This window comes from Enoplosus armatus, chromosome 1, assembly GCF_043641665.1.
Source record: "Enoplosus armatus isolate fEnoArm2 chromosome 1, fEnoArm2.hap1, whole genome shotgun sequence".
NCBI lineage: Eukaryota > Metazoa > Chordata > Actinopteri > Centrarchiformes > Enoplosidae > Enoplosus > Enoplosus armatus.
Genome location: NC_092180.1, coordinates 2542447 through 2555764, shown reverse-complemented (window position 1 = coordinate 2555764; position 13318 = coordinate 2542447). Strand labels below are relative to the sequence as shown.

At 42.0% G+C, this 13318-nt stretch overlaps 1 protein-coding gene across 2 annotated transcripts; it reads right to left on the bottom strand.

The window, feature by feature from the left end:
* Positions 1–2633: 2633 nt before the first annotated feature.
* kiaa0895l lies at positions 2634–11163 on the bottom strand. 2 transcript variants are annotated; one of them, XM_070908875.1, is made up of 7 exons: positions 11000–11163; positions 10441–10945; positions 10212–10355; positions 8635–8767; positions 3991–4296; positions 3371–3468; positions 2634–2795 (listed from the first exon to the last, which is right to left on the bottom strand). In XM_070908875.1, the coding sequence occupies exons 1-7, from the start codon at positions 11161–11163 to the stop codon at positions 2634–2636; spliced, it is 1512 nt and encodes a 503-aa protein (XP_070764976.1). The 2 variants fall into 2 exon arrangements, with proteins under 2 accessions (XP_070764976.1, XP_070764968.1); XM_070908867.1 differs by having other exon boundaries at positions 10441–11163.
* Between the last annotated feature and the right edge of the window lie 2155 nt (positions 11164–13318).

The following is a 13318-nucleotide window of genomic DNA, read 5'->3' as shown; positions in this document are numbered from 1 at the left end:
CAATCCTCAAACTGCGTTAAAGAACCAGATGAGAATAAACAGGATTATTTTAGCCTGACTGCAGCATGTTAACCGTTTGAAGAATGCGGTGCTTCATGAAACAGACCAGAGAGCTCAGTAAGTGTGTGTACTTTTTAATAAATAAACTGGAAATTCATGTTTTCCAGAACATAAAACACTTGTGCAACATTCGTGCGTTACAAATAGGTGCATTCGTTTAGGCGAATCCAGGCCGAGGTCGGTGCAGACGACAACCTGCTCCAATTTAAAACGTATCTGCTTACCAAATGGCTGAAACTGTAAACACAGCAGAACAGATTTCAATTACAGGTCAATCTTCAAATCCAGGTATTTAAAATGCATCACAGAAGTATAATTCACATTTTGGTCAAGTGTTTTTTTTTTTTTTTAAGTTAAAAACTGGGACTTGCTGACGCTGTTTATCCCACATAGTTTTTGTTGTGACCTGGTTTTAATTCTGCTCACAGACGGCTTGGCCCAAAATGAATGCCCTGACTGACATCTGAAGTTTTAAGTGTCAAACACAGTAAAAAGCAGCCTACAAACACACAGTTAGCTACAGCAGATGAGCTCTACACCCATCAAAGGCACGCCCACAACACCCCTGCCCCCCTCCCCCAGCCAGCGACTCATGTCTGGATGAGGAACTACGATGAGTGGCTGCTTCTCAAACGAGCCAATTGTGAATTCAAGATGCCACTTTGGCACTTCATCTACATGCTAAAGGAATAATTATACATTTTGGGAAATTCGCTCAATCGCTTTGCTGAGAGTTAGATGAAGAGATCAATACCACTCTCATGTCTGTCCGTTAAATATGAAGCTGCAGCCAGCAGCCGGCTATCTTAGCTTAGCATAAGGACAAGAAACAGGGTGGAACACAGCTAGCTTAGCTCTGTCCAAGATGTAAAAATGACAATTCTCCAGACAGACAGAAGTAGATAAAAGCAGCTTCTCATATATAGCCAGCGAACATTGATTTTGCTAACTTAAAAGACAACTGTTGTTAGCAGACTGCTAGCTAATCAAGCTAACAGTTCCATTAATTGGTTAAAAACACCTCCAGCTGACTTTTTAAAAGTCTCCAGCTGATTCCTTTTAAAAATGGTTAATGCACTTGACGGCTACATACATAATATAATGCTAACAGACGGAGGCTAAAGTGTCCTCACCAGTTTTTGATCCATGTAGAGGATATAGAAAAAAAGAAACAGCATATTGTCGTGTAGAGTTAATGGCTGCTTAGCTTACATGCTTGCATTTTGTTCAGTATGCTTTCACTTTCGACGGTACAAGAGAAAAATACTTTTAGGACGAGGGCAAACTTAACTTTATCTTGGGTAACGTTGGCTGTTGTAGCTGGAGTGTAAACTTCTCCAAAAAGGACAGAGCCGCTAACGTTAGCATAAACTCTGTTAGCATCCAGGACTGTCTTCCACACAGTGGATGTGCTCATCCTGAATTTACCTGCAACCCCAGAAACTAACGCTCAGTTACTACTGAAGGTAGTAAGCTAGTTAGCTGGAGATGCTAACCTTAGAGCAACACACACTTTAATCTATTGTGTTTAATCTACACTTGTTCTTGTGTTTTTGGTTTTGAAAAGGCTTAAAAAAAGACAAGTATCTATTCTCATTAAAGGCCCAACATGTGGAGAAATGAGACTGACAGGCCTGCTGTTTCTAAGCTATGATTGAACAATTTAGCGAACTGTCAACTGTGGTTTTTACATTTCGGACAGAGCGAGTCAAGCCGTTTCCCCCCTTCCTCGTCTCTCTGCCGGCTTCAGCTACATACTGAATGAACAGACACGACGGTCGTAACAACCTTCTCATCTCGCTCTGGGAGAAAGCTAATAAGCGTATAACTTTTCCTTTAACGTTGCAACAGAAAGTTGGGTTGGCACCGGGGAGGGAGCTCCGGGACGGGTCACATCACAGTAGCATATTGATATGAAAAGACCACCAAGGACACTGTTAAGACAGAAACAACACAGCTGATTATCTAATTAATAACACTGATATTGATAACCACCCTGTCCACTGGCACTTGATATCTTAAAGAGTCGTGGTCTCAGTCACGACTTCCTCAGGGCTTAGAGATGACGTGTCCTTGGTGTCCTTTTTAAAATGCAAACAATCTAAGGCATAAAACAAAAAGAAGGTATAAAGCTAATACCAGAGACATTCAGTTTGTTCTCTCAAAGTAAAAAAACTTAAATAATTGCATAAATAAAGCATGTGATTATGAACCTGTACACAACATGTTAGCAGTGTCCTGTACAGGCGCTGGATGCAGTGGCTATGTATGAGTCTACATATATAATGTTGGTTACATCGTAGAGTTGCAGTATTGAGGTAACTTCATATTGGGGGGAACATGCATTGGACAAAAGTGAAATGTAGATAGAGGTGTTAGTGTGTACGTCCCTTTTGTTCGCATCATTCAAGTTTTACAAAAATCGCTCCAATAAAGCATCGATAATACTGGATATTTTAAGTGATATTCAGCGCACCACATGATACAGTCTGTGTACCAGCGTCGTCCGCTTCTTCTTCTTGGATTTAGGTGGTGAATGGGGGGGGGTGGGGGGGGTGGGGGGGGTGGGCAGGTCAGGGTAGCAGATGTTGCAGCGTTGAATCGTCCACTTCGTTGACGGCGACGATGTGATCCAGATGTTGCAGGTACCTCTCCTGGTCTCGCATGAAGTGTGGGATTCTGGTCCGTGGGATCACCGCCAGATGCCGCAGCCTCTCCACGTCTTCGTAAGACACCTGCAGAGGTGAAGAAGAAACGTCTCTCAGTGGACTCCCAGAAGGAAAACACACCTGAAGTTTGTAGATTCCAGCGACCAACAACTCTTTCAATGTACATTTACAGGATTTTACAAGAGCTTTGGCTTAATTAATAATAATTTCACAACATAGTTTAGATGTCTAATAAATACTGTTTACGAAGATAAAAATCTGATAAAGCACAAACCAGAGACACATCCCGCAACACAATTCACACTATCAAACATTTTGATAGTAATCTGACGTTTCTGATCCGCGTCCACTTCCAGTCAGGAGACAACCTGATGGACGGCAGGTTCAATCTGACTGCTTCACGCTTCAATACCTTTTAACACGTCAGGAGGTTCTGGCTCTCGTCAGAACCAGAACCAGGTTTGATGAAGATTTCCTTTCCTTACCTAAAAAGCCCTGCAGGGGGCAGAAGCTGCACATTATGTGACTCCGGTTTTCAAAGGTGGTACAGGAATGATTTACCTGCTTGTTGTTGCATGTGAACACGCAGTATGCTTCGAGTCGGTAATATGGGCTCTTAATTTGAAGGTGCTGACACTGACCTTTCCTAAAGAAGTCAGCATCTTGAAGTCGATGGTCCTTCGATGTCGAAGGATTCGGAGGATCCCGTCCAGATAAACCTGGTCTTTACTGAAGCAACCTAAGACAGAAACATACAACATACAGGAAGTGTAAAAACAAAAGCATCATTATTCTCCAGTTTAACTGTGTATCATGGGGATGAAGAGGACATGTCCCCCTCACTTGTACAGTTTCAGTCTCCAAATAGAGTCTTTTTACTGTCCAGCCGTTACAATCCAGATGTGAAAAAAGAGGAGCTGATAAAAATGCACATAAACTCATTATGAACTCTTTCTTTGCCCCGGGTTTCGCCTCTCAGGCTATATAGACGCAACTGCCCTATCAATAAGAGGATTGGTGGAGGTTGTACCTGCAGATACTACTCAGGGCTGGAAAAAGGCAAAAAAATGTCAAGTCTCGCGTCTGTTCATGAGAATATTGACTTTAAATTAGACTATAGACCCATCCGGAGAGTTGGCAGTATGATTTCCAGCCCTGAGAGTGTAGGTGTGTAGGTGTGTAGGTGTGTAGGTGTGTTGGTGTGTAGGTGTGTTGGTGTGTAGGTGTGTAGGTGTGTAGGTGTGTGCGTGCGCTCGCTCACCGGGCTGCGAGGTGTCCGTCTGTCCCCTCTTGGCTCTCAGGCAGTACTCCCAGCGGACGTCCGGGTCCTGGACGAAGCGAGCGATGTGGCTGAAGAGCTGGCTGAAGCTCATGCTGCTGGCGTGGTACACCGTGTAGTACAGCAGAGATGCGCGCCACAGGTAGGGCTGTTTCCGTAGCAACACGCTGTGCAGGCTGGCCAGGCCCTCCTCCGTGGGATTGGCCGGTTTGAGGCCGAACTGCTTCCTGCCTTCAGAGCTGCCCCACGGCTGCAGGTTGTTGTTCACCCCTCGCAGGTAATGTGTCCCTGAGGAGAGACAATCACCACCAGATCGATTACGTTAGATTTTATCGATTTATTTTTGTTTTAGTTTATCTGATCATTATTATGTATTTATTTTCATTTATTGTTTTCCCTTTCTTTCATTGTATTATTTTAATTTGGGTTTAATTACATCGAACGACGATCTTTGGCCAAGTCGATATCTCAGCTTTCAGAAAAATTGTCAGAAATTAGTAATAGTAATAAACTATTAGCAAGTCGGAAACTCTTAATTACAATAACTGCGAAATGACATGAACGCAGCATAAGCTAAACAAAAGATCCTTGATAACATTTTTACGTTTGTTGACAGTGTGGCCCTGAAGTACACACTGTGCCTCGAGTGGTGGGGCTTTGATAGCATTTTATCAAATCTGAATCCTTTAAAATTCACTTATTGAATCTTATTAGGTTTAACTTTTTAACATTTGCGAGTAACTAAAGACTACAATAACGACAACCTGGCAGCAGAATAAATGTATCAGATGAAGCTGTAGTCTTCTTTACTTTACGAGCTTCTTACTCCAAATACTGCAGCTCCTGATTCACAGCTAGGAAGGAACTAGCTGCTGATCAGCGACAGTCGGCTAGAAATGAGACGCTGTTACTTGAATGTTTCTCTTTGCCAATAAAACGAGTGAGGAGAGATAAAAGCATTGATAACAGATTCATTAGTACTTTGCCGGCCAGGAGCCAGATCCGAAATGGAACCGGCTGAGGAAACCCGTCTGTACGCTGTGTGCAAAGCTTTTTTCTCTTTGACAACTAGAATTATATTTAAAACCAACACACCAACACACAGTAGTCTTTCAAATCTTCAGGGGGAAATCCACCCTAAAACGCTTTCGATTTTACACCTCTAGGCCTATTTATAGAGGCTGTCTGGTGGCTTTTCTTCTTCACTGGACGAACACAGACGAAGTGATCAAAGATCTCCTCCACATGTTCCAGTAGTTTGATAGCAGAAACAAACAGCAGGTTTTCTGGTTTCAGTCTTTCCTCCAGATGATGAACCTGCTTCAGGGATTTGCTCCCGTTCAGCCACATGAGCCTGAGTGTTGGGCGATAACATCAGCATTTGGTGCTCGGGGGGCATGTTGAAACAGGAAAGGCACAAACACGAACTGTTGCCACAAAGTTAGAAACGCACTATTGCTTTGAATATAATTCTATGTTGTAGCTTTTTTTAACAGGAAAAACAGCCCCAGACCAAACGTACACAAACGTATGTGGACAGGAGTCCTCACACTGTCTCCTTACTAACTACTAACTAAGGAGGAGGAACTGAGGAAACATGCAGCGTATTCTGGGGAAGGAGACATCCGATCCTCACAGCTCCGACACCACCCTCCAGCTGACCTCACAGAGATACCATTGTCTTGTTGGTATTTGTATATATTTTACATATTTCATGTGGTTGTATATTTAAGTGTTTAAGTGACGTGTTGTCAGTGGCTTCTTTGTACAGCTGTCAACGTTCAACAATCACACAGGAAGTTGTCCGTCCCAGAAGAGGAAGCACACAGTGATTGAGTTCTGTCTGAATACAGTTGCAGGTTGATAAAATGTCACCAAGCTCTTATCGAAGTTTGGTCTGTTGTCTGGTTCACGTGCTCTCTGTTGTTCTCAGCATCACTCTGCATGTATTAATAACACAAAATATAATCTGAATAAATAACTAATGATGTATTATATATATACATATAATATCTGATCCACTGTGTTAATATCTGATCCACTGTGTTAATATGTGATCCAGTGTGTTAATATCTGATCCGGTGTGTTAATATGTGATCCACTGTGTTAATATGTGATCCACTGTGTTAATATGTGATCCACTGTGTTAATATCTGATCCACTGTGATAATATGTGATCCACTGTGTTAATATCTGATCCACTGTGTTAATATGTGATCCACTGTGTTAATAAGTGATCCACTGTGTTAATATCTGATCCACTGTGTTAATATGTGATCCACTGTGTTAATATCTGATCCACTGTGTTAATATCTGATCCACTGTGTTAATATCTGATCCGGTGTGTTAATATGTGATCCACTGTGTTAATATGTGATCCACTGTGTTAATATCTGATCCACTGTGATAATATGTGATCCACTGTGTTAATATCTGATCCACTGTGATAATATCTGATCCACTGTGTTAATATGTGATCCAGTGTGTTAATATGTGATCCACTGTGTTAATATGTGATCCACTGTGTTAATATCTGATCCGGTGTGTTAATATCTGATCCACTGTGTTAAAATCTGATCCGGTGTGTTAATATCTGATCCGGTGTGTTAATATCTGATCCGGTGTGTTAATATCTGATTCACTGTGTTAATATGTGATTCACTGTGTTAATATGTGATCCGGTGTGTTAATATGTGATCCACTGTGTTAATATCTGATCCACTGTGTTAAAATCTGATCCGGTGTGTTAATATCTGATCCACTGTGTTAATATGTGATCCACTGTGTTAATATGTGATCCACTGTGTTAATATGTGATCCACTGTGTTAATGTCTGATCCACTGTGTTAATGTCTGATCCACTGTGTTAATATGTGATCCGGTGTGTTAAAATCTGATCCGGTGTGTTAAAATCTGATCCACTGTGTTAATATCTGATCCAGTGTGTTAATATGTGATCCGGTGTGTTAATATGTGATCCACTGTGTTAATATGTGATCCACTGTGTTAATGTCTGATCCACTGTGTTAATATGTGATCCACTGTGTTAATGTCTGATCCACTGTGTTAATATGTGATCCAGTGTGTTAATATCTGATCCGGTGTGTTAATATGTGATCCGGTGTGTTAATATGTGATCCACTGTGTTAATATCTGATCCAGTGTGTTAATATGTGATCCACTGTGTTAATGTCTGATCCACTGTGTTAATATGTGATCCGGTGTGTTAAAATCTGATCCGGTGTGTTAATATCTGATCCGGTGTGTTAAAATGTGATCCACTGTGTTAATATGTGATCCGCTGTGTTAATATGTGATCTGGTGTGTTAATATCTGATCCACTGTGTTAATATCTGATCCGGCGTGTTAATATGTGATCCACTGTGTTAATATCTGATCCACTGTGTTAATATCTGATCCGGTGTGTTAATATCTGATCCACTGTGTTAATATCTGATCCACTGTGTTAATATGTGATCCGGTGTGTTAATATCTGATCCACTGTGTTAATATGTGATCCACTGTGTTAATATGTGATCCGGTGTGTTAATATCTGATCCAGTGTGTTAATATGTGATCCACTGTGTTAATATGTGATCCGGTGTGTTAATATCTGATCCACTGTGTTAATATCTGATCCGGTGTGTTAATATGTGATCCACTGTGTTAATGTCTGATCCACTGTGTTAATATGTGATCCGGTGTGTTAAAATCTGATCCGGTGTGTTAATATGTGATCCGGTGTGTTAATATGTGATCCACTGTGTTAATATCTGATCCGGTGTGTTAATATCTGATCCGGTGTGTTAATATCTGATCCACTGTGTTAATATGTGATCCGGTGTGTTAAAATCTGATCCACTGTGTTAATAAGTGATCCACTGTGTTAATATCTGATCCACTGTGTTAATATGTGATCCACTGTGTTAATATGTGATCCACTGTGTTAATATCTGATCCACTGTGTTAATATCTGATCCGGTGTGTTAATATGTGATCCACTGTGTTAATATCTGATCTGGTGTGTTAATATGTGATCCGGTGTGTTAATATCTGATCCACTGTGTTAATATGTGATCCACTGTGTTAATATCTGATCTGGTGTGTTAATATGTGATCCGGTGTGTTAATATCTGATCCACTGTGTTAATAAGTGATCCACTGTGTTAATATCTGATCCACTGTGTTAATATCTGATCCGGTGTGTTAATATGTGATCCACTGTGTTAATATCTGATCTGGTGTGTTAATATGTGATCCGGTGTGTTAATATCTGATCCACTGTGTTAATATGTGATCCACTGTGTTAATATCTGATCCGGTGTGTTAATATCTGATCCACTGTGTTAATATGTGATCCGGTGTGTTAATATGTGATCCGGTGTGTTAATATGTGATCCACTGTGTTAATATGTGATCCACTGTGTTAATATCTGATCCACTGTGTTAATATCTGATCTGGTGTGTTAATATGTGATCCGGTGTGTTAATATCTGATCCACTGTGTTAATATGTGATCCGGTGTGTTAATATCTGATCCACTGTGTTAATATGTGATCCGGTGTGTTAATATGTGATCCGGTGTGTTAATATGTGATCCGGTGTGTGAGACGAGCTGCAGCGTACCGATCTCATGTCTCAGCATCCCCTCCAGCCAGTGCTGTCGAGCTCCGGCCAGGTTGATGGTCAGAGTGGGACGACAGCTCTCCACCACCATCACTGCCTGAGACAGCAGCTCGTCAGACAGACGCACCACAACCTGGAGACACACACACACACACACACACATCATCATCATCATCATCATCATCATCATCATCATCATCATCATCATCATCACCTCAGGCAGTTTCAACAGCTCTTCAGTGCCGACAGACAGACAGACAGAGGAAACATTTTCCACCTTAGAAAAATAGTAGCGTTAACGCTCTGCATTTGTTTTAATGTGTGTGTGTGTGTGTGTATATATATATATATATATATACACACACACACACACACACACACACACACATTAAAACAAATACATACAGGTTCAATCTTACTGAAGTACAGTACTTTAATAAATCTACTTAATGACAGGCAGGATGGCAGAGTTACTGAGATGCATATCAGCAAAATAAGTCTAGTGCTGCAACTAATGTTATTTTCATAATCGATCTGCTGATTATTTTTTCCATTAATTAATTGAGGTATCTTCTTTAAGATTACACGAGGCACATCCTCTCATTTAAGAAGCTGGAACTGCAATTGTCTGACATGTTTGCTTGAAAAATGAATGATTCTAAATGATTATTTGATAGTGGCTTATTATGTCATGTCGATTGATTAACTGACTCATCGTTGCAGCTCTACCATGAAATGTGTGTTTTGCTGGGCTGAGCTCAGGTTCACGATATTCAACATCAAACAAACTGCTCTGTGGGAAGATTAGCGGTGGCTTTAGCAGACGCCTGGGGGCAGAGCAGGGCTGGTGGAGGGTAAACACAGAGGACACACTCAACCACCTCCCAAAGATAACTCTGCGCGGGGGAGGGGGGGGGGTAACAAACTTCTCTTCACTTTTACATTTCATGCCTCTAATTTCAAAAGAACAAAGTTTTGTTGTCATTTGACAGTTAAAGTGGGCTTGTACCAGTTTCCAGACATTTTGTTTATTATGTTATTTGTTTACTTTATTTTATTTATTGGGCAGTGGGATTAAAATCAGTTGTATAACTGTATAAAAATCAGCCTGCTGTGGTAATCCAGCAGTAACGTCCTAAATATGTGTTAAAAATGAACTATAAGCCAGCGCTCTGCTCCCTGCAGTCTATCTTCTGTATGTTGGTACGTCTGAACATCTGAAATGTTAAATGTCTGATTCTAAAACACACAAACTAACAACGAGCTGCTCATGTTGTTATTTTATTGTTGGACTGAGCGGCCATGTGCACTGGTTACACATCGGGTTTCTCACTCTTGGATTTTCTTTATTAAATTTAAGTCTGCATCAGACATTTTGTCACACAGGTGTAAGTAACAACATGAATGATGGCTGAATTCCATTTAGCTGCTTCAGTTTCAGGGTCCTGGTATCGTTCATGCCGTCATGACTTACTGAGACACTTGAATAGAACTGATCCGCCGTTAATCTTATTAGCAACACCTGTGCTTTTTCCAACTGTGACACGTCAAAATGTCCGCTGTGGCTGTGCACTCACCTCTCCCACGCAGCCCTCTTTCTGCAGATATTTACGCACAGCAGCCCAGACTTGACTTTTAGGGAGGACGCTGCCCCCCGTCACCACCTCAAAGTTCTCATAGGAGCCAAACTTCCTCAGGACGCACTCCATGATCCCAACCGCCTGCAGGTAAACAGAAAAGTCATCATCATCATCATCATCATCACGTGAGCTCACAGGTGATTCTCAGATGTCCGACATACTCTACCTGCTCGAGGAAGAGGCCCGAGCCCTCTCTGTACTTGTCCAGCACACTCCTCGGCTCCGGCTGTGTGTACTCAAACTGAGGCTCGTACTTGTAGTCGGACTGGAAGAAAGTCTGCTTCTCCTGCTCCAAGTTAAGAGGCCTGAGGGCGACGAGCAGACAGGGCCTGGAGTGTGTAGGCAGTGTCGTGCCCCCCACCCCCTTTGCTATATGTGGCAGGGAAGTGGCAGGTCGCATTTGCCCCTTGCCAGCCCTCAGCCCCAGGGAGTAATTGACCGAGCAGGTGCTCTCGCTGCGGCGCATCCAGCCGCCCGTGCCCAGGCTGGGGCTGGTCAGGCTGCGAGCAGGGGGCGAGGGGGCGGCCGAACCACTGCGCCAAGGAGGCTGCACGATCCGCCTGTCCGCCATCTGCTCCCGAGACCCTCGCAGGCGATGGGGCGTCATCTCCAGGCTGAGGGGACGGCGGAGCGGTGGTCTGGGCGTGGCCCCGCCTTTTGATGATGATGGCCTCCTCTCTACTTCCTGGCTGCTGTTCGTCTGGACAGGAAGTCCATTGAGGGACACCTTCTCCTTCTTGACAACATTACTCCTTTTGGCCGGCGTCCTGGGCGTCACGGCGGCTTTGGGTGGATCTGCTCGGACTTCTGGCTCCAACAGGTCCCTGCCGCTCCCGACGCTTTCACCCTCAACCTGATCCATGAAGACTTCACCCGAGTCCAACACCATCACCTCGGCCGCTACGCCTCAGGCTCCACCTTCATTCAGCCCCAACGCTGTTGACAGAACAGACAGATTGACGTGCTTGTTGTGGCTGGAGGATGGGGGTGACGTCCCTCGCTGCCGCCGCTTTAATTAGATCAGAGTTTAGAAAATGAACGGCAGCAGGTCGGGGAAATGTCAGTGTCAGTGTCAGTGAGTGTTTGTGGTGAGAGACACAGACCAACAAAGAGAAAACAGACCATGATGTGAACAAAGCTCCCATCACAAGTGAGCTCCCACCAAGTATTAAGCTAACATTCACATGTGAGGAGAGAATAAAACTGCCAGTTTAATTCTGGATTCTCCACGGAGACACCAGAACAAATAACTGACAGGAGGAGTTCACAGTGGTTCATTCTGAAGGAGGACAAAACAAATCAGTTCGTTTCCTGTCAGGAAAACCAAGAAAACCAACAGCAACTCAAACAAACACTCACCTAGCAGCGAGTCCCGGGACTTCTGCTGAGGATTTGCGGATTTCAGCCGTTTCATTCACTCATACCGGCGGCGGCTCCTCACAGACTGAGCGGAGCAGCTGAGTCTTTCACCGGTGGATGATAATAAGAGGCGGATAGCGGTTCAGTGTGGAGCGGGGCCTGAGGCGCCTGCCTGGGCCGGCCAGGAAGCGGCGGTTGTGTTGGAAGATATGACGCGTTACGCCGGGAATGACGCTCCTCTGCGTCATTACGTACAACAGGAAGGGAGAGAAAAAACACAAACATCGAAACAGACAAGAGATTGAAATAATTTTAAAATGTAAAATAAAATATTTTAAAGGGCTTTTTTTGTAAATCATATTCTTCTATTGTGCTAAAAAAAAAAGTTCCACTGCATTTATATTTTTCATGACTTTTTTTTTCATTTATATACTTTGATTTTCCAAGAATAAGAATGTTATTAACCAGAAAGTTAAGTCCATAAACAATGTCTTTTTGAGAAAAGTTTTCAAGTTGAAGGACCTTTGGGCAAAGCCAGTCACATACATCAAGCCATAAAGCTTCACAATACATACATTGGAAAAAGAATTGATCAGTAGTTTCAGTATCATTGCAAAATACACAATTATCGGTTTCAATTCGTAACAATTCACAAGATGAAAACACGCCGTTTACATTTTTCTTTTACTTTGAGAGTTTGGGACTTATATACAAATATTTGGTTGGTAACGTGAATAGTTATTTTCAAATAAATGTGTGTGTTTCTGTAAGATACTATAGGGAATGAGATTTTATCAAACATATTTCTAATTGTTTTGTTTGATTCTAGATTTGTTTATAAAATGAATTGTGTGGTTTCTTAAACTTTGAGAAATACAAGTAAAATGAAATGTATTTAATCAATTTAATAACAATATTGACAAAATATCATATCCACAATTATAAATATACAAATTACAAACCCTTATATTTATTACTCGCTAATGAAATAAAACAACACATTGATTAAATCAGCTCTACAGATGAAAGGTGTTTTGTTTTTTTTAAATCTTAGTTGGGATCTTACTCTTTAACAAAAAGGTTTATCTCTGTCTGGATTCTTTACACAATGTTGTCAGACACTTAACTTTATTACAACCTGAGCCTGTCACTGACAAAAACAAGCACTTTTAGTGAACTTGTGTATGATTACATAGCTTAACTATTAACTAATTTAGACACCAACATTTGTAAAAAAAAAAAAAAAAAAAAATAGGGCCCCAGGTTTAAAAATACTGGAATTTCCCTTAAACACCAGTGCTAAACTATTCAAGTGGTGCTCCCTGCAGAGCCACCTCCAGGTCCAGCTGAATATCGTCGTATCATTTGTGGTTCGGTGAAGCATTTAAAGTTTTGTCTCAGCTAAGGTTAGCATTGTCTGTTATAACCGTATTATAACCGATTCATACTAATGATAAACACCATTCGAGGCTCATTACATGCCCAGTACAGTGTCTGGATGCAGTAGGCCACCTCAGTTTTAGGATGCTAGCTAATATAGTTTCACCCCACCAAACAGTGTGCCTGAATACCACTACACAGGTGGAGTCAGCAAGTGTAGTCAGTGTGTGTATCATGAGAAGTTGCTGACAGATGATTAACACACCATGTGTGTTTGTTTAACCTGCACAGATACATGCTTTGTG

What these genes read in the sequence shown, in the direction of transcription:
- kiaa0895l (XM_070908867.1), bottom strand. Translation starts at nt 11,163, where the DNA reads ATGGTGTTGGACTCGGGTGAAGTCTTCATGGATCAGGTTGAGGGTGAA. An exon ending in CGGGCCTCTTCCTCGAGCAG is followed by an intron (nt 10,356 to 10,440) that starts GTAGAGTATGTC and finishes GTTTACCTGCAG; the next exon opens with GCGGTTGGGATCATGGAGTG. An exon ending in GATGCTGAGACATGAGATCG is followed by an intron (nt 4,297 to 8,634) that starts GTACGCTGCAGC and finishes GTCTCTCCTCAG; the next exon opens with GGACACATTACCTGCGAGGG.